At 34.2% G+C, this 26,992-nt stretch overlaps 1 protein-coding gene across 1 annotated transcript; it reads left to right on the top strand.

Moving 5' to 3' along the window:
* Positions 1-11,234: 11,234 nt before the first annotated feature.
* On the top strand, positions 11,235-11,856 carry LOC26529659. The gene is made up of 2 exons (XM_047011034.1): positions 11,235-11,422; positions 11,710-11,856. The coding sequence occupies exons 1-2, from the start codon at positions 11,237-11,239 to the stop codon at positions 11,854-11,856; spliced, it is 333 nt and encodes a 110-aa protein (XP_046866990.1). The 5' UTR covers positions 11,235-11,236.
* The last annotated feature ends 15,136 nt before the right edge of the window (positions 11,857-26,992 follow it).

Consider the following 26,992-nt stretch of genomic DNA (forward strand, 5'->3'; position numbering starts at 1 on the left):
AGTGGCACGAAATTAAATATTTTGTTAACTCAAGTGTTTTTTTAATATTATTCTATTTAAGTAGAAAAAATAATTCGTGTTAAAAGTGCAATCTTGCCATTTTTATAAAATTACAAATTGAAGATATTATTTAATTGACAAAATTTTTTGATATCATTTGTTTTGGGACTTGGCATTCCTTTATATGTTGACTTATTAAGTAGGTATAATATTTCATCTCTCTGCATAAGTCCCAAGTGAATTCAATTACTTCTAGCTATAAGGAATTAGCTAGGCTAATAGTTTTAGACATTATTATTGCCGCTTTGTTGGTGTGTAGCAATTATAAGTTCCTCTTTTTTGTAGATAATGCTTTTAATTGTAAGTAAGTACAATGATCGTCTGTTCGGAGATCACTTATAATAGCCATTTATTATAAAAAATATTCTTATATATGTATGTATGTATTTTCATATTTACTAATGAAGTATTTACTAAAAATCTAATGCAAATTGAAAGCTTTTTTACTGTTTTTGAAACTACGTTTTGTAATCACGTATACGCCAAGTTGCCGCAAACTCTTTATGATATTCTAGCGATATTATTTAAATTGAGTTGAATTTGGAGGGGCAATGAAGGCATTATTAAAGTAAATGCCAATGTTTAAAATATATGAGTTGAACTTAACCGAGTTTCAGTTCTATTAGAACACTTATACGGGATACGAACCAGTGTTAATTGACAAAAAAAAAATTGCGACTAATTGTGGTGTGATTGAAGATTTGCCATTCAGAGTTTATAAACACAGAAGTTAATTAGCCTTTTTCGCTTTAAATTACACGGAATACTAGGTTGATTGTTAAGAATTTAAAGTCTTCTAGTGGATAGTTGTCTCAAGTATTTACCTGAAACTACTGTAGATTCTATTGATATATAAATTAAAAACTTGGTTGTTAGCTTTAGCAAAACTAAAATAATCACAATTTTTGTAGCAAAAAGTTCCCACCCACTGCGATTCTTTTCACTTTAAGAATGCATATAATCAACTTTTAAGATTAAACTTTAGCTGCTTATTTTATGCTCTTAAGTCACACACTTTCTTTCTGTTTCTCTTACTCCGCATCGGGTCTCTATGCTCTCGCATTTTCCATGCTGAGAAAATGCCAAATGCAAAAATTGTTTTTCAATTTCTTTTTCTTTTCTTTTTTCATCGTCGTTGGTGCGCTTTCCTTTCAATACACAAAACACGCAGCAGCTGAACGAAGCACAACATTAGCATACAACTTTTCTTATTATTTTTTATGTGAAAAATTCTTGAAATTGCTCGCCAAAAAAAAAAAAAAACGAAAAGAAAGAAAAGCAAAGAAAAAGAATCGGCAGGGATATAGCGAGAAGCAACAAACGCCAAAGCTAAGGAAGCGGAAACGGAAAGCATACAACGCAGACAAACGCCGTAGATGGTTTTAGGGATGGAGATGAGTGAAGATGAAGGAGACGCGACCATCATTTGCCCTTTTTTTATCTCTCTGTGGGGCTTTCGCAGTAGCAGAAGAAAAGTGAAAACAGTCGCGACAACACAACAACCAAAAAAAAAAAAAAAGAGATAAACTGAAAGAAAAAAGTACATAATAATGACATGGAAGGAAATCATTTTCATTTGCAAGCCATCGCTTCATTGCCTTCACTCTCCTGCCAAACCGATGACTGTCGATTGAAGTTACGTCTAAGACTTTCAAACTCCAACTCCAAGACCAATTCCAACTTCCACAAGCAACACCAAATGGCGGCTGGCTGCTTCATTTGTCGCAAAGTTTTATTGAATTACCAAACGAATCTACCGTTTGAAGTGAACAGATCCCCGGTAGCTAATTTTAACGTCCCGAATTATGGATTCTCTATAGCTCATCAATTTCTTTGATTGACTTTTATAGTGTTTTATTCTTTATTCTAAACTTGTTCATAAATATATGTAGATTCTATCCTAAGCTTGCTCCACCTTAATATTATTTTGATATATGTAGGCATGACAAACCATTTGAAAAAATTTGCTAACATCCGAGACAGTAAGTGTATATTGACATCAAAGTCTCTTGTTCCTTGCGACATGGCTTTTGATTATCACGCCTTTTGAAAATTCATTAAAACTTTTTTTCTCTTCTTTTTTTGGTTGGTTTTTTTTTTTTTTGTTTTCGGGGAGAACCTTGTCTATCGATTAGCCTTCTTACAACTGGATATTCCTTATTGCCTGGCGCGGCACCTGCATTCATTTATCATTTTGAACGACCGTTTGTCGTGTTGCCGTTTTGCGCCTTTGACTTTGCCATTGACTTTTTGCCAATTGTCATTATTCATCTCAAACTGTTTTTCGGCTTTTCCCACTCTTTTTTTTTTTTGTGTTGTGTTCGTTGGCTCTTTTTTTTTTGTTTGCGAATGGCAAAACTTGCTGAAAATTTCCCACATATGCCACACATTGTAGCAGCAAAACAACATGGGCAACAACAAGAACCACCGGGCAACTCACGCCCCAAAGTCAAACGTGTGATTAATTGTTTCAAGTGTTGCCTTACCTAACAACCCATCTACCCAACTTCTTTCTAACCAAAAGTGAATAGTAGCCATACATATAAAAATTTTGAAATCTAGCCTAATAAAACATTCAATGTAAGCATATGGAAGGCATTTTTGAAACGGATGTCTTCCGATGGAGAGGATTTTACCCAATACAAGCTCATGTAAGGAGATCTGTTAAATTTATGATATGATGTAAACGAAAATATGGATAAGTAATACTACGTTATATATATAAATTCTAAAATCCCAACGTTGTTTCTAGCTACTCGAACTTTAAGAAATTTGGACTATACATGAGTTGGTCTGTATATTTTATCCTGCCTTAAGGTTTTTGCGAAAGTCTTTTGAAGAGAACGCGCTTAAAAATCGCAAATTGTCATTCCAACCTACTTTAAAGTCATGCCTTAGCTTAAAAATAGAAAGTCAAAAAATAGTAGTAAATGTAAAAAAATGGATTTAGAGTTCGAATATTTACGAAACATTTCTGTATTGATTATACGATATCCGATTTATGTATGCATTCGCTTGATGCCTTTTTCATCGATTGCTCAGAGCCTTTAGTCTGGCTAAGCAGAAGCATTCTCTGCTTTTGTCTCACATCTTTGCAACATCAATAGCTGCCTACAAATGCTACATCAATTTGTCGAATAAGCAACTTAATCATTTGCCATTGTCAATGCGATGCAGTGCCAGAGCGACTGCCTCCACATATGAGAGTATGTAGGATGTGAATGTCGATGTGGATGGACTCTGGCAGCTGGCAGTACAAAAGGCGAGTTGCCAAGGCATCGAATAAAAATTATGCAGAGTCTAAACAAGAGGCTGGCTGAGGCAAAATGGAGGCGTCTCTCTCTAAGTGTGTGTGTGTGTGTGTGCGTGTGTGTGTGTGGATGCATTCAACCGACAAATGTGGCCATGCCACTTGCTGCCAAAATCAGTTCAAGCAAAGAGTGAGAAGAGCGATGGTGGGATAAAAAAGAAGTTTGCCTCCACTTGACTTGGCTCTAGTTCTGTCTCTGTGCAGTAGCACAATTTGTCGGCTTCGGCTTTCATTTTTGGCTATCCGCTTTTGCTGTTGCTGCTGCTGCGCTACAACATTGCCATATTGCCACTTGCCACTTGCCACTTGGTTTTATGCAACAAATCATTGGCATAATTTAAAGCGTCGCTCGGCTCACCAGTCTCTATGTATGTATTGCTTTCCTTTTTTTTTCTCATTTTACCTCCCCCTCAATGTCTCTTCTTGTCTTACTCGGGCTTTGACTATTCTGGCTCTGGCTTGGCATATCGGGAGGGTCTAAGTGCCACTCGCCCAACTTGCCTGGCATCTCGCCTGGTATGTGTACAGTGTGTCTCTGGCTCACTCTCCCACTACCACACCCATTTCCCCATTTCCCACTGCATGGCCCATCTCCATCTGGCACTTTGCTGCTGGTCTCTATATATGCATGATTATTGAATGTGGTTGAAGATTAATGATGCCTCCTGTGTCTCGAGCTCTGCAAATTTTGCTTCTACTCGTATCGTATTGTATCGTATCTATGGTTTTTGGTTTGGTGCACTAGCATAACTGCTCTCTGCTTATTCTCATGCGGTCTTTAATTTTCAAGCTGATTACGTGTTTTTTTTTGCTTTAAATATTGGGTACGTTTTACCAAATCCGATTATATTAAAGGCAACTAAAAAGCTTTGAAAGTAACAACAAAGCATATGCATATGGATTATTTCTGGAATGAAATTAACAAAATTGGAGTGGTTGTCTGTTTTTTGTTTGTATTAGATTTTGTTTAATGTATTTTATCAAATAGTAACTTTTTAAGATTTGGTAAGTATGTACATACGTTGAAGTTTTAGTTTTTTTAGGAACTTTCATTTAGCGTTTTCAGTAATTTATAACTTCAATAAAACAAAAATTTTGTACCAATGAAAACCCAAAAAGGAAGAGCTGGATAATGCACCCATATAAATAAATGGTAAATTAATGTCGCCAAAATGTTTGTAACATTCAGAAGAAAGCAATTCAGACCCACTAAGCAGCATCAGCAGACGATTTCAGCCGTGTCTGTCTGTCCTTGTGAACAAATATAATATATAGGTACATTTTATAGAACATTCATGTAGCCATTTAGATGGACAAAATGTCGATCTTAATACAGTCCTAGTAACTAATAGTTTTAGGTAGGAGGTTTTTTTTTTGTATTTTGTTCTTCCAGTTAAAAAGTGCATGTAAGTATTTTCTGGAAAAATGAAAATCAAAAGGCTATTATAGAACATAAAAATATATACTTAATAAAAGAAATGAAATTATACGACCTTGAGCAGAAGTGTCCCAGGACCATTATTCACAATGAGAAATTGTTTTTTTATGCTCACAAAATAGTCCAAGAACGTGACCTGGCCAAATAATTTTCACATTGTGTGCGCACTACGGGATTCTACTATAATCATTAGGGACATAACTAGATAATGGTCACCAAGGTTATTTCCTAAAAGTGAGAATACTGAACAGCCAAAGAATGGTCAGAACACCAACGGTGTTTGTTCTTAAGGATGACACTCAGGATGTTATAAGGATCTTTATCTAAGGCTTTGTCGGTCATGGGGTATAAGGAAACGATTTCTTGACATTATTTTTAGATGTATTATTCAGTATAATCATTCTAGGTATTTAAAATCAATAGTCTGTCAGTAGAATTTGATTGGTAGAAGGATTAAAACTTTGTCCTTTTTTTAAACCAAAAATACACAAAACTGAATTGTTATATTTTAAAGTATCTGAATGAAATAACTACAAAACGGAAGTTAGTTTCCACATTCCAAATTCAAACTTTGGTGACACAGGTTGGTTGACCTAAATTCGAATTGATTCACTATGTATTCTTATTCCAAAAGCAACCACAAAATTGCACAAATATTTCCATTCAATATTCAAAGAAAACCAAGAAAAAAAAAAGAAAAGAAAAAAAATGGAACTTTGTCTTCCATAGATAAAAGTCAAGTATAACGTGATTCTACTACCTCCAACCATTTATCTGTTTATCCATCTATGCACAAAAAAAAAAATGAAGAAGCAAAAAAATTGGAAATGGAGAAAAAGTCATAATAAAGAAAAGAAGAAATAACTCGTGTACTTTTGTATGCCACAGCATTTTATTGATAAACTTTGTGCCTGCTGCTCCAAGTCCAAGAATCCAAGTCAGGAGCACAGTCCAATGAGCATGACTTTTCGAGCACGACCAGAGAGAGCCAGAGACTAGGAATTTCAATTTTTTCATCAAAAAATAAATACATACATATATATGTAGATATACATACACATATATATCTTTTGCTCAAAGTTTATGGCAACCAAAGAGGATGGCAAACCGGACTGACACCTTGCATTGCAAAAATGAAACGGACGTGAGCTACAAAAAGACCAGAAGAAGAAAAAACACAAAAAATACATAAGGTCAATTGCATTCGAAGTTTATATACTCTTGAGATTGATATCAATTAATGCAAATTTTTTAAGAAGTGATAAAATTCCTGATAAGTAAATAATAAATTCGAATTTATGTGTCTACAAATCATGAAATTAAACTTTGTTTATTCAAATTTAGGGCTAACTGCTAAGAAGCATTAACTTTTTAGACAAAAAATATTACAATAGTTTAATTTGGTTTAAAATAAGTTTCATATTTGTAGAAAACAATGTTAAAATTCTTAAAATTCTTTTCACATTATAAACTTAAATTTATATCTGTTCTTATCATAGAATATGGCGGATTTTTTTTGCCAATCGACATAATACCTGTTTATTATTAATATTATACAATATATAATATATAATTATAAAATTTATTTATATTTGGTTTAATTTATTGATTTATAACTAACACTTTTGTGTTATATATTTATTGATACAAAACACTCACTGTGGTTTTTGTGTGCTTAACTATCATATAATACCAAACCTATTCAATTCGAACTTTAGTTTTATTAAAATTAGTTTAGGAATAAACTTACATATGACGTGCCATTGATTTTTAAAAATGTCTTTCCAACATACCTAAATTCCCAGTTTACCGTATTAAATGAAAATAATTGAAATTGGATTTTATTTTTTTTTAACAATTCTCTACCATATATAAAAGAAACTATTGAAACTTTAAATGTAAACTGAATTTTTGAAATAATCTTGAAAAATTAAAATTTTTATTTTATTTAATTTTTTCTCCTGGTTACAAAGTAATTGCAATAACGTTTATATCCTCATTCAAAGAGAGTGTCCTACTGAGACATTCGTAGAAAATAAGTAGATATATGACTTTAAACTGCTTTGAAAAAAATGCATATATATAAATGATTAACTACGCATAGGCAGAACTGTCTAGCTGGCAATATAATGAATAATGTTCGAAAGGAAAAAAAATGAATTTAAATCAATAATGAAAAAAGCAAATGAAATACGTGTAACTGTAGAAATATACACATCCATATGCATATAACGCTAGACATTTATATATGCTAAAATGTCTCAAGAAGTCCCCCCCTTCATATTGGAGAAAGAACTAATGAGCAATGCCGAGTGAGAGAAAGACTCTTTTATGGCCCAAAAGCCACTATGAGGCAGGTGTCTGATGCCCCGACGAGGCCAAAGTAGAACGTACCCACACACACATTCAATGTACGTGTATGTTGTGCGGACGTTCTTGCAGTTTTTGGAGTGTTTAATTTATGCGGCGCATATGTCGCCAGACGACAACGACGCCGACGACCAGGACGAGTGCGATGTGAATGCCGTAGACGAAGTTGGCAACGTAGAGAGGACCCATTCAGGTATGTGCACACATGTAAGTCTATAGCTGCCGCCTGCCTATCTTCTAGGCACGTAACGAACCTCAACTGAACTAAACCGAACTGGAACTGAACTGAAATTAAACTAGCTTTGGCCAACAGAATCAAAAAGCAAAAACAAAAACAAAACAAAAAGAGAACAAAATTTAATTAAATTGCACGTTATGGGCAAGTAATACGAGTATTATTACTATTTGTTATTTGCTTTTGCTGTCTGTTGTCGGCCAACTTGAAGTTAGTTCAAGTGCCAAAATAATAAACAAGTTGGCAGTCCCCAAATACGAAAGTTGTTGTTATTGTTGTAGTTGTTGTTGTTGTTGTAAGTGCTGCACCACCTGTGTTTCTATGTCCATATGAGAATATATACCTCTGCAGAATTGCACGGAAATTGAAATGTAGCCAAGTGAGTTTATATATGGAAATTTATGTATTCCCAGTTTACCGTAATAAATGAAAATAATTGAAATTGGATTTTATTTTTTTTAAACAATTCTCTACCATATATAAAAGAAACTGTATTGAAACTTTAAATGTAAACTGAATTTTTGATAATTATTGATTTACGTATTCATTAAATTACTTTCTTTATTTTATTATATTTAATATACTCTATCAAAAGCTAAATCTATTAGCTTTAAATCAGAATTTTTGATAATTATTGATTTACGTATTAATTAATTTACTTTATTTTGTAATATTTAATATACTCTATCAAAAGCTAAATCTATTAGCTTTAAATCAGAATTTTTAATAATTTTTGATTTACGTATTAATTAATTTACTTTATTTTGTAATATTTAATATACTCTATCAAAAGCTAAATCTATTGGTTTTAAATCAGATTTTTAATAGCAATGTTTTTTTTAACTTTTCTTTTCTTACTTTTGGAAAAAACGTTCTTTTTTTTAAATTCCGCTATACCGTAATATCATCACTGAAATATTATGATTTTTGTCAAGAAGTTTGACATTTGATATTGGCATTATTGTTTTAAATAAAATAAACAAACTTTAAACAAATTCCTTCTTAAAAAAATTATATATTTTCTGACAAATCTTTTCTGAAAATCAAAGATTTGCAAGACAGTTTTCCCCCTAATTTTGGTATTGAACGATGCGGGTCGATTTACTTTATCACAAGTTTATTTACACAAATTTGTAACAAAATGACAAAATTCGGCAAAAAACAGATCTTTGAATATCTTAAGATCGACTTGTAAAATTTTATTGAAAATTTACACAATCATAAAAGCAACCAATGATTCTCTTAAATTTTATGAGTAAAGCAGCCATAAGAAGTAAGACTTGTGAAATAACACTGCAAAGATCCTTTGAAATAAATTTTAGAGTCCTGTCTCATATATCAGACATGATGAAGGTTTCAAATGAATTGTAAAACATATGCCCATAAAACAAATATCCATAACAAACTGAGTTAATCCTAACAGCTTCGTGTATATCTCTTTAGTTCTCTTTATTCTTTTCGTTCAGTGTAAGAATAAGATGTTCTGTTCTACTATTTAACTACTTGTGATAATAAATCAATCAGAAATAATCAGCCACACACAGCTGTCATCCCTTGATATACAGATTTCGGGTGTAATTCAATTCCAGCGATGCTATCAAATTTTTCCAGGTTTCTTTTTGGCCGGAAAACAACACTCAACGAAGGAAAAATACAACCTTTGTAGCTTTAATGAAAAAAACAAACCCAAAGACGAACCTTTTTGTAGGTGTGCGCCATCTCCCTCTCTCTGTCACTGTCTCTCTTGCTCTATTGATAACTCAATTAACATGTTACTTCCACGAATTATGAAGAGATTTTTGCGCACCAGAGTCTTTAACCCTCCCCATTGGCTCGGTATCTCATGGATCTGGTTCGTGTTGAAGAATTACTCATGCTCGAATTTCAGACATCATGTAATTCAAAACCCTGTTAGTGAACAATTGATTGGAAAAAAATTGTAGTCGAACGAAGAATGAGACGTGATGAGGAGAGAAGAAGGATTCATGGTGTTGTTCCTCTCTGGGCCCGCTTCAGTTGAATTGAGTTTTTAAATGAATTCCCATTGAAGCGTTAATCCCATTTATGCCCAAGGGTCACAAATTGTTGCACGCAACACTTAATCGGATTTTAGGCAACCTTTTTTTCTCACTCTCCCTGGCTCATCCAAATCCTGAGTTTTTTTCTAAACTTTTCTCTGCTTTGGCCAATTGCCTGTGTTAGCCTCACTATTTAGTGACAATGACCTACTTGTTGTTTGGGCTGGGAGAGCCTAAAAATTGTGCATAAATTAAAAAATGGCTCATAACATAAACTATAAAGCCATAAATGGGTGACAACAAAAAACAACACCACCCAAAAGGAAGATTGGCTTACCTTTTTTGTGTGAGTTTCTGTGGGTGGCTGTCCCTTTGTATAAAGCTGTATGTGACTGTTTTTCCCTCCGAAGCAAAATTGATGACAATGCGGCTTTTCATCGCCTCGACGATGCTTCCCCTTGCAACAAAAGATAAAAATTTTATTAAAAGCTTCATAAATATTTTAAAGAGAATGCAAAAATTGTATGTATATAAATTTATTATATATTAACCGCATGAATCGTCTAACTTTAATTGAATACTTTATACTTTCGGATTATTAAAAGATTTCTTGTTATTTTCTATTCTTCAAACACACATAAATTTGAAAGATCGTATGACATTACCTACGATTTTCAGTCGCTGGAAGTAGCTTAAGTTTAATCTAAATTATGGATATTTATACCTTGGAAAATAATCGTTTCCGATTATTTTGGCTGCGTTTTTGTTAAAGTATAAATATATGTACATTACTGATGAAATATATTTTCTATCATAATGAAGATGGAAATAACATGTTCATTCAGAAAGTTTCTCTATATAATTTATCACTTAAGAAATTTGCTTCAAATGTTGTAAACAGTCTTAAGCCTCACAAATTTTGCGAATCATCAAATCCACATTTTTAGTCTTTCTTACTATAAATAAAAATAAAACCCATAGTGCAATGTAAGTGATCGCATTGACCAGTATCCATTATCAATTGAGTTAAATTATCTACATAAGTTACCATAACTTTAATCTAAACTCATGATACCACAACGAAAATAAAACTACTTTTATGCAATTAGAAGAAAATCATCATTTATCATTGCTTAAGCCACATTTTGTTTAATAGCACTTGCAAACTCTAATGTAATTAGTTAATTAATTTAAAATGGATACCTACATAAGTAGGAACTTGTTTTTATTACAATACAGAAAAAATTCGTAATTTTAGTTTAAACTTAACTTAAGTCATGGCAATATCGACAAGAAACTCCGTGTACGCTTGGCTTAGCTACTTCTTTGTCTTTAGTGGTAGTACTTGGTTTTATTGGAATTCAAAAACGGAAACTTTGGAAAGATCTCGAATATTAAAACTCTACAAAATAGCACACAATTTAACAATGTACATTCCTATCATTTTTCATGTCGCACATGAATTCAAAGATACTGAAATGAATCCCCAACTAAAAGTAGTTAATATGTACATGTATTTTATAATATTTGCTCTTACGGCATTGAGCTCCCTATGGTGTGTTTGGCGCTGGCAGACCAAGATCTTTATGATGTTCCATCAACTACTCAGACTTGAAAAACAAAACTATGATAAAGGTTACTTTGCATCGAGGAATGAGCAGGGACGTTTGACACAATTGCTATGTGTCAAAGTGATGGCATATATTGGAAACATTGTGAGCCGTTTACTTCTAACTTATTTCTATAATAAACATAGTTTTGTGGTATGGTATCTCTCCTACTGTATGATAAGTTCAACACAAACAATGGTGTTCTGTCTCATGGGATTGATATGTCAATGTTGCTGCTCACTTCAAGCGGGCTTAGAACAAGTCCTAGAAAGGTCTCAACAAGATCCAATGACCGATCAACTTGAAAAACTTATATGGATAAAGAAAAAACATCAATTTTTAATTGATTTAGTCCAACAGCTAATTTCCATTTTTAAATACGTTCTTTTTTGTTTTCTTCTGAGTATGGTTTGCAACGACATACTGTGGATATTTGTTACAATACGCGGATTAAGTGGATCAGTTAAAACCATTTTCATTATGACAATGGTTTCTGAAATCGTCGATACATTGACAATATTTGCCATGTCTGACACCATGAACTGTATGCTACAGCATACTAGGACTATATTACGTTTATCTGCAACACAAGAACAAGTTATTGAGCGATATGTGAGTATTCAAAAAGCATTTAAATTAACTTCAAAGCTAACCATGTCTTTTTTCAGAATGAACTATTTGCCCTACATTTGTCGTATCAGAATACGGAGATCCGCATTTTCGGAACTTTTGCCTTAAACCATCGCTTACTCTTTTTGAGTGCAACTGTTATTGTTTTACATGTTTTGTATATGGTTCAATGCGATATGACTTAAAATTCTTTGGATATTTGTTGCAATACACCTCTTAAGCGGATCAATTAAAACACTCTTCATTCTTATAATTGTGTTTAACATCATGCTGACTCCAATCACTTTAATCACAATACACAGATCCGTATTTTCGGATAATTTGCATTAAATCACCGCACGGTGGCTGATTTAGCTGAAGTTGCTGGCAAAAATCTGCAACTTTTTAATCAAACCAAAAAATATCGATTTGAAATTTAAAATATATGTTTCTAATACTGTAAAGGAGTTTTTAGTGTCAAAATTATTTGGGTGTGTTCAAAAATGACGGCAAATTAATGTTCCAGCACAAAATTTCGTGTTTTCATACAATTTTTATAGTTTTAAAATTCGATAAAAACTTAAAACATTATCAAAGAAGCTAACATCAGCAATGCCGAAGTTAATATAGGGTAGTCTTTGGCAATAATATTTTTAAATGTTTATGCACTGCACTGTAAAAACATTGCAAAAGTCTTACTTTGCGACAAGGACGTAGTCATGGGTGACTTAAATTTGGAAGTTTTTTAAAGAATTCATTTAATTTAAGATAAAGTTTCTTTATAATTTTGTTTTTTAATAATTCATTTATTTCAATTCATTTATAGAAGTTCCAAATACTGTTTTATAGAAATCAGAATCCAAATGTATTCAAAATTTCAGTTATAAAATGTTTGCCCACCCAATTTTAACCCTTGCTAAGCTCTTGCTTTGAGGTATATGGAATTAAGGAAATGGCACAAAACTCTCGTCTAAAAACCTATCTATAGTTTGAATTTTAGGACTATACTATCGTAAGACGTAAGTCATGTGTAAATTTATTCGTTTAAATTTAGATTCATTTAAAATGATCTGCATTTTAATTGTTTAAATCCTTCTAGTAACAAAAAAGACCTTAAATATCACCAGAACTTCATTCAGTTGCGGCCTCTCTAACCTCCAGCTCTTTATTTTTAAGCCATATCACTTGGTATTTGTAATTTCATCTAAATGATTAATTACGATTGCAAAACCCAATGCTTTTAGTTAATTAAAAAAATGAAGTAAACCTTTTTGAGTAGTCGAACCGACTTTATTATATCCTGCGCCAAACAATAAGGCTAAATCTAATTTAAATTGCACTTTAGCTTTATAAATGAAACATTTCTTATACACAAGAATTAATCTTATTAAAGCTAGTGGTTGGAGTTATTGCTGTGTTGGGTTTATATTAAATATATCTATAATTTGTTATTCAATGTTTTTAAACTAGGTGTTCACACAGCATGACTCGGTTAACTACGTAGTTATTATTGAATACTTCTTTATCTCATAGGATCGAATATTTTTGCCCTATGGAATTGAGGAAAAAACCTTCATAGTATACTTTTACTAATTATGAGAATATAAAAAGCAATCCATACTTCTTTCTCTTTAGTCATGTCATTACCAAGGAGGAATCGCACGTACGCTTGTCTAAGTTATTTCTTTTTCTTAAATGGACTTATCTCATATTATTTTAATACCAAAATGTGTAGACTAGAAACATTACGAATTCTAAGGATATACAAAAAAATGCATCATTGTTTAATAATAATTGTGACAATTTTTTTGGTCTGTGACTTAAAGAAACAATTATTAGAAAATCTAGGTGTTGCAGGTTTCATACTACAAGGTGGTTATATAATTCAAATTATGCTAATTGCCTCAATGCTGATTTGTGTTGGCTGTGCGTATCGCTGGGAGTACAAAATCATCATAATGTTCAAGGACTTGCTACAAATGGAAAACGTTAGCTACAACAATGATCAATTGGATTCAAATGCGAATTTTCATGGAAGACATTTATTATGGATGCTAGCATTTCGATTTAGCTCACATGTCGGCTTACTTATTTTCGCTTACGTACTTTTGCCATCGATTTTATGGTACACTCCCAACCTAGTCGTATTTTCGACAGAAACTCTGGTCTTTTGTTTAATGGGATTGATCTGTCAATGTTGCTGCTTGCTTCAGGACCAGCTAAAATATATACTATCCAAACCAATGCCAATGGCAGAAAGTGATCAGCTAAAAGAACTTCAAATATTGCAGAAAAAATATCTACGCCTAATTTTCACAGTTCGAGAGATCTCTATGGTGTTTAAATTTGTTTTCTTTGGAATTCTTATTCGTAACACTTATAATGGAATTCTGATGACATTTTTATTAATTCGTATTAAGATTAATACTATGAGAATGATGATCCATATCATAATTGTTTATACACTGGCAATGCTAGAATCGTTTATGGTATATTACATGTCAGAAGTCATGAATAATATGCTTCAGCATTTCAGAATTGTCTTACGGCGACATTCGAGACAAACACCTCTGGTTGAGCGAAGTGTAAGTATCAAAATGAATTATATATGTAACTTGCTAATTTGATTCATTTTTCAGAATGAGCTGTTTGCCCTACATCTCTCTTATCAGAACACACAGATCCACGTTTTTAATGTCTTTATCTTCAATCATCGGCTAGCATTCCAATGTTGGGCTTTAATCTTGCTTTATACTATAAATATAATTCAAATCGATATGACTCATCCTCACTCAAGCAACTAATAATAATAAAAATTTAAAAAAATGATACTTTGTAGAAACTGAATCGAACTTATTTTAGGTACACATAATGGTTGACTTCAAAATTTCAGTGTTATCAACTCCCATTTAAATTGTAGGCATGTGAAATGGGAAAATATCGCCCTTAAAGTATGCAACAAGTAAAACAGTTCATACAAATCTCTCATAACAAACATTATATATAGATAATTTTTGAACTCTTCAACAATTCAATAGTTCCAATGAAATTCAATCAGACTTTATTGCTTATATCATTATAGCTTAAATCGTTTTAGCCGGTATCTACTGTAGTTGGATTTAATGATTTTACTAAAGACTTTCTGTGATCAAAATTGCCTTGTAATGTGGCTGCATAATCAATCTCTTATATTACACTCTATAGAATGCATGATATACATACGCATTTATTCATATCCTTTTTTCATACTGACTCACTCACACAGATACCCACTCACCCACGAAGCAAATATTGCCGTTGTGTAAATATCCTGTCTCCATGTCATGATGGTCGTCTACAATACTTTGCATTTTCCAGTTTTAGACCACGCGAATGCCGTGTCGCTTCTGTCTCTATGTATATGCCTTTGTGTCTGTGTGTGTGTGTGGTATGTGGTGGTGCTTGCCGGTGGTGGTGTGTATGTGTGATAACAACCCAAGGATTATTTCGCATTACTTTATTTTCTCAACCGCTTGGAAGTTTTGCGGTACTTTGGCACGGCCTCTGTTGTGCCCGCCTTATAATTTACACGCTGATTGCGCAGTCGGGATTATATATAATTTCTCTTCGGTTTTTGCTACTCAATCCTCCTCATCCCCCCTACTCCAAACACCCTACTTTAAGCCATCCTATGGAGTTTCCCTCATCTATGTATTTATGCTCCTTTATCTGATTTTTTTTGGGTTGCCCCCTTTTTTTTTTGCACTTTTTTCTGTTATTCTTCTCTGCACGTTTTTATGAGCTTATGAAATTAATTGTGCATTAATGTGTGTGTGTGTCAGTGTGTGTGTGTGTGTGAGTGTGTGTGTATGTAGATGTGATGAATATAACACATTTGATTATGTTTTTGGTTAAATAATGAAATTATCTGATAATAAAGCGTAATATATATTCCTGGGGAGTTGCAAAAATGAATTTTCCAAAGGTATTAACTGTGATTTTTGGCTTTGCCTCTAAATATGAAGATGGATTTGCAAGAAAAGGGAAGGAAGCGGGTTGGTAGGCAGTCACTGAGAGGATTTTTCTGAAAATGCTGGGAAAGGAAAATCAATTAAGTTGATTAGGGTAGACCTTTTTTTCTAACATTTTTTTTCGTTCTTCTGAATTTGTTGACATTTTCTGACAATTTATTTTGAGTTCTGCGGAGAAAACGTTAATTAAACAGATAAGCCTTACAAAATATCTTAAACAAGTTGAAATTAGAAAAATTTTTAAATTTAGCTAGAATAAAAATGTTTTGTTTTCTGACAAACTCATTTTCTTAGATTAAGAAATGAGATTAATTTTAGTTCGGAATAACTAGGAACCGACTTTTAACTATGGTATATAAACTTAGGAATCACTAGAAAACTCCATCAAAGAAAAAATATAAATATAAAGCAGGGTATTATGGTTACTCATTGATTTATTATATAAAAATGTAATATATTTTCAAATAGTTTGTGCAAAAAACATTGGAAAACTTGGTACATATTTGGCTTATTTCTAGATTACAAATATTTAGTGAAAATACGTGTGTTTATGGAATAAACCTGTGAATATTTGTTCAAAATTTAATTATATTATTTATCAGCTAGAATGTTCCTATGTTCTTCTGTGGCAAATAATAAAGTTCCGTAAAGCTAAATTTATTTTTGTATAACAAATATGTAAAATGTAAATGCATTTTTTTCTGAAAACTGTAGGATATATTTCAAACATAATTGAGAAGGCGTACATTGTTTTCCTTAAATTGCAATATACATTTCACAGTAATTTACAAAAAAAGAAAAACGTTTTTTTTTTCATTATTGTTTTGTCTGATATTCTACACTTTTATACGGGCCTAAAAACAGTTTGCATCTGTTTTTGTTGATTTCAATTGAATGGGAATAATGACGAGGTGAAAGTCAGAAAACGGAAAACACCGATTGACCATATTGACCTAACACAGTAACCACATTAGATGCCCCTCCCTGGCTCACTCAGCGCATAGTAATGTGACATTACGCCGATTGAAGCAAACCGACCCAGACCACCATGTAACAAATATTTGGAAAAACTCAAGAGTTGAAACATTATCAAGCCGAGCTCATTGTGATATAATTAACGAGCAGCTAACCCAACTAGACATTAACGCAAACAACTGAAACATAATACAAATAATTAAAAATAGCCCCAAGAGACGACGAAAGACAATGACTCAAATGAATGTCGGCGCAATATTCTATTTTTTTTTGTCGAAAAAAGGAAAAGTGGAAAAATGAAAGAAAGGTCGGTTGGCTGGCCGATTGGTCGCTCGAAAAACAATTGTGTCAATAGTTCACCCGCATTTGTACGACGTGCTTAGTCTTTGCCAGAGATAAACACAGACAGATATAATGGGCTCGTCTAACCAAACAGCTGCTGGCAACTGTCAACCGAATCCAACAGGCTGTTTTTCCAGAATTGATCGCATGCTTGTGAGAGCAGTAGTGAGGGGTAGGATGAGGAAATTGTAAGACGACACCTACAGCCATTATTTGTTTACACAATATTGAATATATTGGAAAAAAAGAGAAAGGAAAGGAAACAGGCATTAGCCTAAAATTTGTAAGGCACAACACGCACTCAAGACCGGGGCGAGGACATATGAAAGAAGAAAAAAAAAGGATCAACCGAAGGAAAATTTATGCAGGCGACAAATTTAAAACGCATGTTCCAATCTACATTGGGGGTAAAAATAAAAGAAATACAACAACAACAGGCAACAACAAGAGGACGATGGAAAATGCTTTTCAATGGTTTATTTATTGTCTGTTGCTTGTTTGTTTTGCCTTTTGTCTGGCATGAAGGAGGGATCAAGGACCACACAGCTCAATCCAGTTACTCTGAATCTCAGTCATAAGCTGTTAGAATAGGTTCGGCAGGTGCCGAACGTTATTGTTAGTTCCCCTGTATAATCCAAGACAACATCATTTCAAGAAGCATTTCGGGCTCATTTTACAGATATAATTATCATGAAATTGCTAAATTGTGAACGGTCAGCTCAATTTTCCATTGTCTATTGTTAAGAAAATCTGCTGGAAAACCACACAAGTTGTTAGCTTATCCCGCCGCTTTACAGTGTTATTGATAACTATATAAAGGTTTTATAACCGGATAATTGGCATTGTTGTTGGGTTTTCCCTTTATACTGTCTCTATTTATTCAGCAATTTCTCTGCTAATAACTTCTTAGTGGCCAATTTGTTCTTAGGTTATTTCTAAGCTAGGCACAAAACACTTTTATGGCTGTATCCCTAGACCCATAACATGTCTTTATCGTAATAGAGCGCAAAGCCATACTAACATGCATGAAAATCAAATGTGAAGTTGTATTTGAAACTAGAGATGAGCAGTTCTTAAAGTTTAATGGTCGTGTCACGAACGAAGTCGATCAAATATTTCTATACTTATTTATTTGCGATAGTTTGAAAATGTCTTTTTAAAATTGGCCAAATAGAGAAAGAAGAGACTTGAATCAATTGTACTATGTATATATGGTCTATATAGAAGGCTTTATTCCATAGATGATATAGCGCTTTGAACATGAAGATCAGATCATGTTTTTCGGTTTGATCATACATCTGGTTTATACCTTGACTCTTCTAGCACACGTTTTGTTGCATTGCTCAGTATAGGATTTAATTTTAATTTTGAATTTAAACTTAATAAAATGTAAACTTTAACCGTGTTCAAATATTATTTCTCCTCTTTTGCAATCTCAAAGTAGTTAGTAAGGACTAAAGATTAAAGACTAAATTGTTTGAATAATTTATATGGAGGTTCCATTCCATAATGAGAATAATATGGCGTTTCGAGGCTCTTTAGATCGATTTATATATTTTAAAATAAACTTGAAAAATACTTCAACGTTCAACAAATTAAAAAAAACTCTTATACCTTTAATCTAGATACATAACTATTATATTTACAGCAAGATTTAGGATCTATTTGAAAGATCTTTCAAAAAGATAATATAATTTTCGTGTAAATATTTTTTTTGAATAATCTCAGATGTTTTCGTTTTTGTCTTGTGTTAAGTACTATACAAAATATTTTGAGAAATTCTAAAAATGTTGAATATGATTAAAGAGAACAGATTATAAGTGTTTAATTTCCTTAGTAAAAAAAGCTTTACTGAAAAAATCGAATTCCAAAACAATCAATTCTAATTTACTCCCATCTAGAAAAAGAAATATACATATGTGTGATGGGAATGTATTATTTATTCAGGGTCATTACGAGTAGATATAGACCCTCGCGGTGTTAGAAATCTATGTAAAGCATTCGTGCGTGTTGCAAAAATTCCATTTCGTGACCAATTCCAGGGACCAAGCAGCTGCCATCTCAATTCGAAGGGTCCCCAAAAACCCTAAAAAAAAATCCAAGCAAGACTGTTTCGTTTTGTTCCGTTTTCCGTTTGGGCACTTGAGATAGCCGCAGATTTGAATGCGTCCTCTTGGTTGGTGTCAGTGGTGGTTGGCGATGGTGCGAGGCGAATCAATTTTGCTTGTGGGTTTCTGACATTAATATGACATTTATTTGTCATAAGGCATTTGTTGTGGTGCGAGCGAAGGCAGGCGGCAATTTAGGATTTTGTATTTTCGATAGCCAGTTGTCGTTGTGTCGTTTCGGGGCAGGCGAGGCGGACGAGGCGAGTTGTGCTCCAAGCCTTTGCAACCCCGTTAGTTATCCCGGACAGACGCATAAATTCCAGTTGCCGTTAAGCACTTGGAGTGTTATCAATGGGTTAATAAACGTTATAAAATATGAGTTCATTATGCTTGAGTTATAAATTTATTTCTTTTTTTTTTGGGTTTTCTTCAGTTTCTTCTTCAACCGCTATATATGTGCTTGTTGCACTCGACGCAGTTTGTCGGCACTGCAGGGGCTATAAATTCGACGACCGACTCCAGCAGAGCGACAGTGTGACGGAGGGGAAGACGGCCATGGGGCTGGGGAAGGAGCTGGTGCAGCATATGGCACAGCCTGAGCCGCTGGTCGCTTTTGTTGTACTTGTAATAAGAGATTATATTGCTTTATGGAGACTTTGGACGCGTGTGTCCTTGTGTGTCGCTGTTTGCGGCATGTACTTAAGTTGATCCGGGTGCTTTTGCGCCTGAAATTATGCTTGGCTCTACACTCGGGCACACACAGGACACAAGACAAAGCCAGAGATATAAAGATAAAACCAGCTATGAAGAGAGAAAGAAGGAGAACGTAACAACCATGGAGTAGTCCTTGAGCGAAGGGAATTGAAATTGTATGGGGTTCACATGACATCCTGGGGATATATGAATACTTAGATTGCAATCATAAATCAATTGTGGTGGTTAATAAGATTCGTTAATGGAACTTCTAATGACTGAATGCATTGCAAAAGGGTGCGCTGCCATAGAATCATGAGTAAGTATAAGCCTAGTTCTTATTATGAAAGGATTAACTGGGACTATGATAGATGGTTAACACTTCACCCCAAGGCAGAAGATTTTTGGTCATGTCGTAATGTATTTAAGAGGTGAATATATAATGTTGTTTTAGATATTAATTATTGTATATTATTCTGCCTGTGATGGTCATCTATTCAATATAATCTTAACAACTTATTTTGCAACCTCCTCGACCTGGTAAATTGATTGAAATTCAGACCAGTCCCGTAAAAAGGGGTTTCTTTCTTGTGGAATTTTTTCTAACGGAGGTCGTTGCCTAAGTAAAACTCTTTTTAGCCATATGATATGACTAGTTTGAAGATTCAAAGTTTAGTGCATTGTTCTTAGCATGAGAAAATCCTGTTCATTGCACTAGAAGGCTAAGGTTGACACTTCAGTGAAAAAAGTGGCATTGTCATCTATTGTAGATCATCCCAAAAAATTATGCTATAATAGTCATTTGTTCGAATCCAAAGAATCGTCTGTTCCACAGGATTTCTTCCTTCTTAGTGTATCCATTTTAGACATTTAAATCAATTTGAATATATATGAAGAAATAAATCAGATTTTTCCACAACTTTAATCACACTTAAATCCCAGACCATTCGTACCCTTGTTGCTTGGCAAACTGTAGGAAATCCATTGCCAAAACCCTTTCTCTATTTTTGACATCTGCTAGCAGCTTCACACTTGCGTTTCGTTTCACTTTGAACATTTTACATTTAGCACATCCTGTCGTTGTCCTGCCCTACGGGCAAACGCACCGCATGCTCATCTACAGAGTGCCACGTTAGCCGTTTCCGGTTCATCTATGCGTGTGTGTGGGTGTGTGTGAATGTGTTTGTTTGCATTTGCCCACGGCTCGTACGCATAGTAGCTGCCCTTTTTGCGTAGAGTTCACGCTGATACCCTTACCCATCCCCGCCCTGTCCTTTAACATTAACCTTCATTGCTGGCCGCTGCTGATCCGCCCGCAATCAAGCGTTACTTTTGTTTGCTTTACGGAACTCTGGTCCATTAAGTGCGAGACGCCGCTGGTAGTGGGTGACTTTTCGCACTCGATGCTATGCGATGCGATGCGACGCGATGAGATGCATTGCGACGGTCACGTGTCACATTCTTTACTCTTGCTCTCCCTTTTCGTGCTCGTGCTTCAGCTCTGTAATTGTATCTATGAGATACAATTACAATTTTTCAATATATATTTCGTTTTCGGTGTGCACAGCATGCTTGGCCTTCGAAGGGCGTTATTATTTATTTATAGTGACACTTTATTGCAGTGAAGCCGCCGGCAGGATACGCACACGAGGACAGCGGACACGAGGACACCAGGACACGGTATATTGTAATTGCGGCGTCTTGGAGTCCTGGCGAATATGTTGCATCATCATTGCCTCGTTGGCCTTAATGTCCTTTGAGCCAGTTGGCAGTCAACGGACGTCGCCTGCTTAATGTTGCGTTGCGCATTGCACACACACACACACACAGCGCTGAAACACGACGCAACTCAGTGAGTCCTTCGAGTCCTGTTTGTTCATTTTTTTGTTTTTTTGTTTAATTTAATGTGCCCACACAGTTGTCGTTGCGCTGCTCCCACTCTCTCGAGGCATTATCATAATTTTTCAATTTATTAACAAAGTCAAAACAGTTTAGCTCCCACCGCCAAAGACATCATTTATTATCTATGCAAGGACCTCGGTCTCGCCATATCCTGCGGTGTCCTCTGGGCAACAAGAAGCGTTAAACTGGCTTTAATTGTTTGCGTAGCATTTTCTCAATTATTTATGTTTCCGCTATCCAATGTTATGGGTAGCCGATTATTGGAACTATTTAATTATTTCTTAGAAACAATTTTTCGGTCATGGAATCGATAACTTATGACACTTTGTGGGTATTTTTTTTAAAAGGAAAAGCCGATCAAACCAACTGTTCGAAAACGAATAATGTCGGTGATGTTAACAAGAATAATGGATTTGTAACTTAAACTCACACTCCTTGAATTTGATCGAATACTAAGAACTGGCTGGTTTATAAGTGAGATCTCAATATCATAAACAGTATGCATTATGATGATAAAATTTTGTATAAACTATGAAAAAACCAAAAATTTTACTTACTTTTACTCACAATGCAAATTATAATGTTTTTCTTTCTACATTTTTATCAGACAGTATTTTAGTCATTTTCTAACCGATTTAAAAAAATCATAAAATGGCATCAAATCTTTTTTAAAACAGAAAAATTTTAAAAATGTTTTTTTTCCAAAATATTGTTGTAATTTAAATAAAAGTAAGGACATGAATATATTAGATACGTCAAAAATTGACAAAATAAGACCTTCATGAAATTAAGGTTTATTGGAATATTTTGCTGTTCTGCTGTTACAGATTTGCTAAGATAAGAGTTGTTAAAATTTGAAGAATTTATTGGATTAAGTTTTTGTCAATTGACTATATTTTAATTACTTTATAAACATTGAATCAATTTTGCATTGATCATAAAAGATTTGATAGTGCGTGCTGATCCTGCGATATGGGTAATCCGGTACTGCCATGAGAGTTTCCTTACATTCTATACCTTAAGGTTAAGTCAACCTCTTTTAGCGCTTTCTAAGATACCGATCATTAAGATCTAGTAATACTGTGACAGATGCTCAATCCATGTGTTACTGTTCAGAAAAATTTCAACATCATAATTTTCTAGGCATATGCTGAAAAAAAGAGACATCTTTCTTAGAATTCTACAAGGGCTGGGAGAAGAACGGCAATCCCAAGGTAAATACATTTGGAAACACTAATGATACTAGAATATAGATGCATTCATTATGAATACTTTTTTAAACAGAACAATTTTGTGGGAGCGTCGGGTTATTTCATAAAATAATGTTGGTTCCCATAACTCAAAAAAAAAATTGATTAAGACAAATTTTACAAAAATTATATGATCATTTATTCTGACACTGACCGAAATTATTCATTTCCTACCCTCTAGAACAATTTATTTAAAGAAAACATTATTGCATTCTCTTTAGGAGGCCACTTCAGACAATTTGCTGTCACAGACTTTTATTTAATTGATTAAGACCAACAATGAGCAAGAGTGACGGGGGAACAAGGCTTCACTTTAATTGACCTAAAAAATAAAAATGAAGAACCGTATACAATAATTTTGAAATGATTTAAATTAAAGACCGAGTCAAGCCTAGAGAAATGCTCATACTTAGCCATAAGCCTTGATGGAAAGAACTTGAACACTCAAAGTTCTACGACCAAAATCCAATTTGCAAGTTTTTCTCGAGTATGCACACACGCTAAAATTCTTGAGAATGGTAATGGTGTTTACTCAGGTTCTTGTCAACCCAAACTCCTCCACCCCCACCCCCATCCGTGGCGACGTCACACTACACACTCATTCTCAACTTTCTTCCTGTGCCTAGAGTTCTGCTTCTGCTTAGACTCTGACAATCACGCACGATTTCAGGCAAATCTAATTTAAATACGACTACACGTCAGGCATTCCATGGGAAACCGAACGAAACAGAACTGAACTGAACTAAACAGGATGGGGCAACCTTTGATGGCTTTGGGTTCCCTTTCCCTATACTTCCCATACTCCCATTTAGTTTTTAGTTAGTTAACTGTTTATGAGCCAGGATGGCATTCGGGGCGAATGGGCGTGGCTGGGCACTTTACACTTTTGTATGCCAGCTCTTCTAAAGTAATTAAGTGTTTTTCCACATGATGGCTTCATAGACGCCAAGGCAAAAACTGCAAGGCAGGAAGTGTTGCCAGGGAAAACGCCTTTACCTCAATCCTTATTTCTACCACTTTTACCTCCTTCCTGGCAGTGCAATACTTTTATAATTGGTTTAAAAAACAGTGAAAAGAAAGTGTTGGCTGTTTTGATAGTTTCAGATACTTTACTTTACTCCACAACTTCTTTCCCTTGGTCTGGGGCCTCTCTTTAGAGCCGCTTACACTTACATATAATAAACTTCTAAGAGGGTACCAACAGCAACAGCAACAATAACAAAATCATTAATAAACTATTAAGGTATTTCTTGTGCATCGAGTTCAAGTTGAAAGTTTTGCAAAGTAAAAAAATATAAAAGGAGCGGTTTGGGTGAGGCGACTTGCGTAAGTGGTTACGTCAACTTTTGCGGCGGAACAATGGAATTTTGATATCAATGGAAAAACCACCACTCCAACTCTGATGCATTAAGAATGCAAATGGGATAAGACAGTATAAACCAACGTCTCAAAATGTATACAACTTGGTTAATCAGACGCCTTAAGAAGCAAACTTTGAGATAATCAAAATTCATAGACTAAGTAATTTTAAGGATTATTTCAAAGAATTATTCACTTCATGTAGTTAACTAAGAATAGTTCTCGGCTTATTTCGAAATATTTAGTTTTCCAAACACTATTAACAGCTCATTTTGACTTCCTAACTTGATTACATTAATTGTCATATATTTATTTTTTTGTAAAATAGATTGCAATTCGATCAGTTGTAGTTGCAGTTGAAGTGAGTGAACCTAATGAACAAAAGAAAACTTAAACAGCTAATTTTGATTTTCCAGTTTGATTACAATTTTTGTTTTATATAAAGCTGTTATTAATATAAAATGTATTTAAATTTAAATGTCTTTATGTACAATAGAATAGAATACATTGCAATTTGATCAGTAGTAGAAGATGAAGAGTGAGTGATCTTAATAAACAAAAGGTAACTTCTGGTATGCAACAAATATTAAATCGAGCACTTTCTTAAATACAAATTTTAGTTGAAAGTTATAATATTTGAATAAATATGTGATAATATTAAAAACGTTACTTCTAACCAATTTTATTGGATATACAACAAAATAGAAAAAAAAGACCCAAAATGAAAAGAAAATTGAAACGACAACTAGTTCACAATATTTTATTCAAATTGATTAAACTTATAAAGACTTCGTGACGAGATTCTAAGAAATACAACGCTTTACATATGTCTAAATATATGTACATATATGACTAGATATTGCTGTCCAAGTGATCGATAGATAACACTAGATAGCATCTTAAGCACATTGCTACAAGCATTTAGAGCTTATCGTTCCTTCCTTCCTTACAGAAGTTTTTAAACCCAAAGGAAGACTATTTTCTTTTCTCCATTGTTGTTTTTCTTTTTGGTTTATACTCGCACACGACATTGCCCTTATATCACTCAAGTACAGACCCATATAAAGTACTCAACGAAATGTTCAAATAACGTGTGCACATTGCCATGCCCATTATCGGTAACATCATCGTCCATCAGAGAGGACCACAACACTCTTGGCCCGATGCCCTCTTTGGCATCATCCTCATCTTGTGGCTCTTGGCTCGTTCCTCTCACTTTATGTGTGCTTGTGTGCACATCAGTGATGCAATCCACGTGCAAGTTTTTTATGTTTGTTGTTTCTACTTCTCGTATTTTGTTTTTGCCTGCACCAAAGCATCTCATATTGAATGCGACAGGAAAATTATGTCCACACATTAAATTGACGCTGGTCGTTTTGGTGAACACACAGAGATGACACTCGAGGAGCGTTTGCCTGGTGCGGGTAGGTGAGCGAATGGTGGCTAGTCGCACCATGGAGCGGAACTACGAGTACAACAAACACTAGCATGTCAACTTAATTTATGCTTGATTCCGAATGCAGGCAAAGATGCAACCGACCACCACCTTAACCACCCATTCCCATTCTACAAACATACATGTATACCATGCCTCTCTCAAGTTCTTCATCTCCCTCGGACTGGTTCTGCCGCATTTGGCAACGACTGCTCAACTATGGAGCTGAGGCATCGATCTCGTCATCGTCGCTCCGGGCAAGTTGTGGCGACATTTTTCATGTCTTCATGTGATCGAAGGCATAAATTATGCCAACGACTTCAATGACAACGAAGATCGCAGATCTCGTGGAGCCAGTTTGCCTCTATGCCCTGTGCTCTACTCTGCCAGGCATTCAATCTTTGTGTCAACAGAAATTATTTTTAACAGCAAATACAACGGGGCCCAGGAGTCAGAGCCGTAGCCGTAGTTGTAGTCGTAGACATGAAAATTGTTTGGGGAGTACGAGCAACATTGCTTGCATGAGATTAATTGGCCCCGATTACAAATGTTTTGTACTATGAGTATATTGAATGTATGTATGTTTGTCCACACACGCTTATTATGGGAAACCGCATAAGACTCTCTCGATTTGTGTTGTTAAATATGCATTTGGATCCATTAAGGCTAAAATATGATAATGGCCAACATAAATAAAGATTTGTCAATTGATTTCACTTTAAATTGTTTTTTAAATTTGCAACGCTTAAACTCAAATATGTGTGTATACAAGTATGATCGATTCGGGTTTCAAAGTTGACAATCCACAGCGATCGAGAGTTGAGTGATGACTTTGGTACGTGATCTGATTGAGTAATTTAGCCATACAACACCTGCAAAATATCATTCCTTTCCACACGGCGATCACAAAGAATGAATCTTTTATTATGCTGCAATCTAAAAATATATTATTCAGCAAAAGAAAAAAAAAAAATTAATTAATTCAAAGTATATAAAAAGATCAAAAATTCTTGAATCCATTTGAAAAAGCCAATTTTTTATAATGAATTACTTTTGTTATAACATCATATTTTGTACACCATCGCAAAAAGGGTACATTCTTTTTAGTTACAACCGACTAAATAAAGTATATATTTATTATTTTAATTAGCACGACGAAACGAGTTCAAACTATATTGTGCAGGTATTGTATATCTCATTGTCAGATTCAATCGGATCGGACAGTGATATAGTGATATCATTTTGTCCGCATAAGAACGATCTCAATA

The sequence above is a fragment of the Drosophila willistoni genome (assembly GCF_018902025.1).
Source record: "Drosophila willistoni isolate 14030-0811.24 chromosome 2R unlocalized genomic scaffold, UCI_dwil_1.1 Seg200, whole genome shotgun sequence".
Classification (NCBI taxonomy): Eukaryota; Metazoa; Arthropoda; class Insecta; order Diptera; family Drosophilidae; genus Drosophila; species Drosophila willistoni.

Coding starts and splice junctions, on each gene's coding strand:
- LOC26529659 (XM_047011034.1), top strand. CDS start 11,237: ATGGTGTTCTGTCTCATGGGATTGATATGTCAATGTTGCTGCTCACTT. Junction 11,423..11,709: donor TAATTTCCATTTTTAAATAC/GTTCTTTTTTGT, acceptor GTCTTTTTTCAG/AATGAACTATTTGCCCTACA.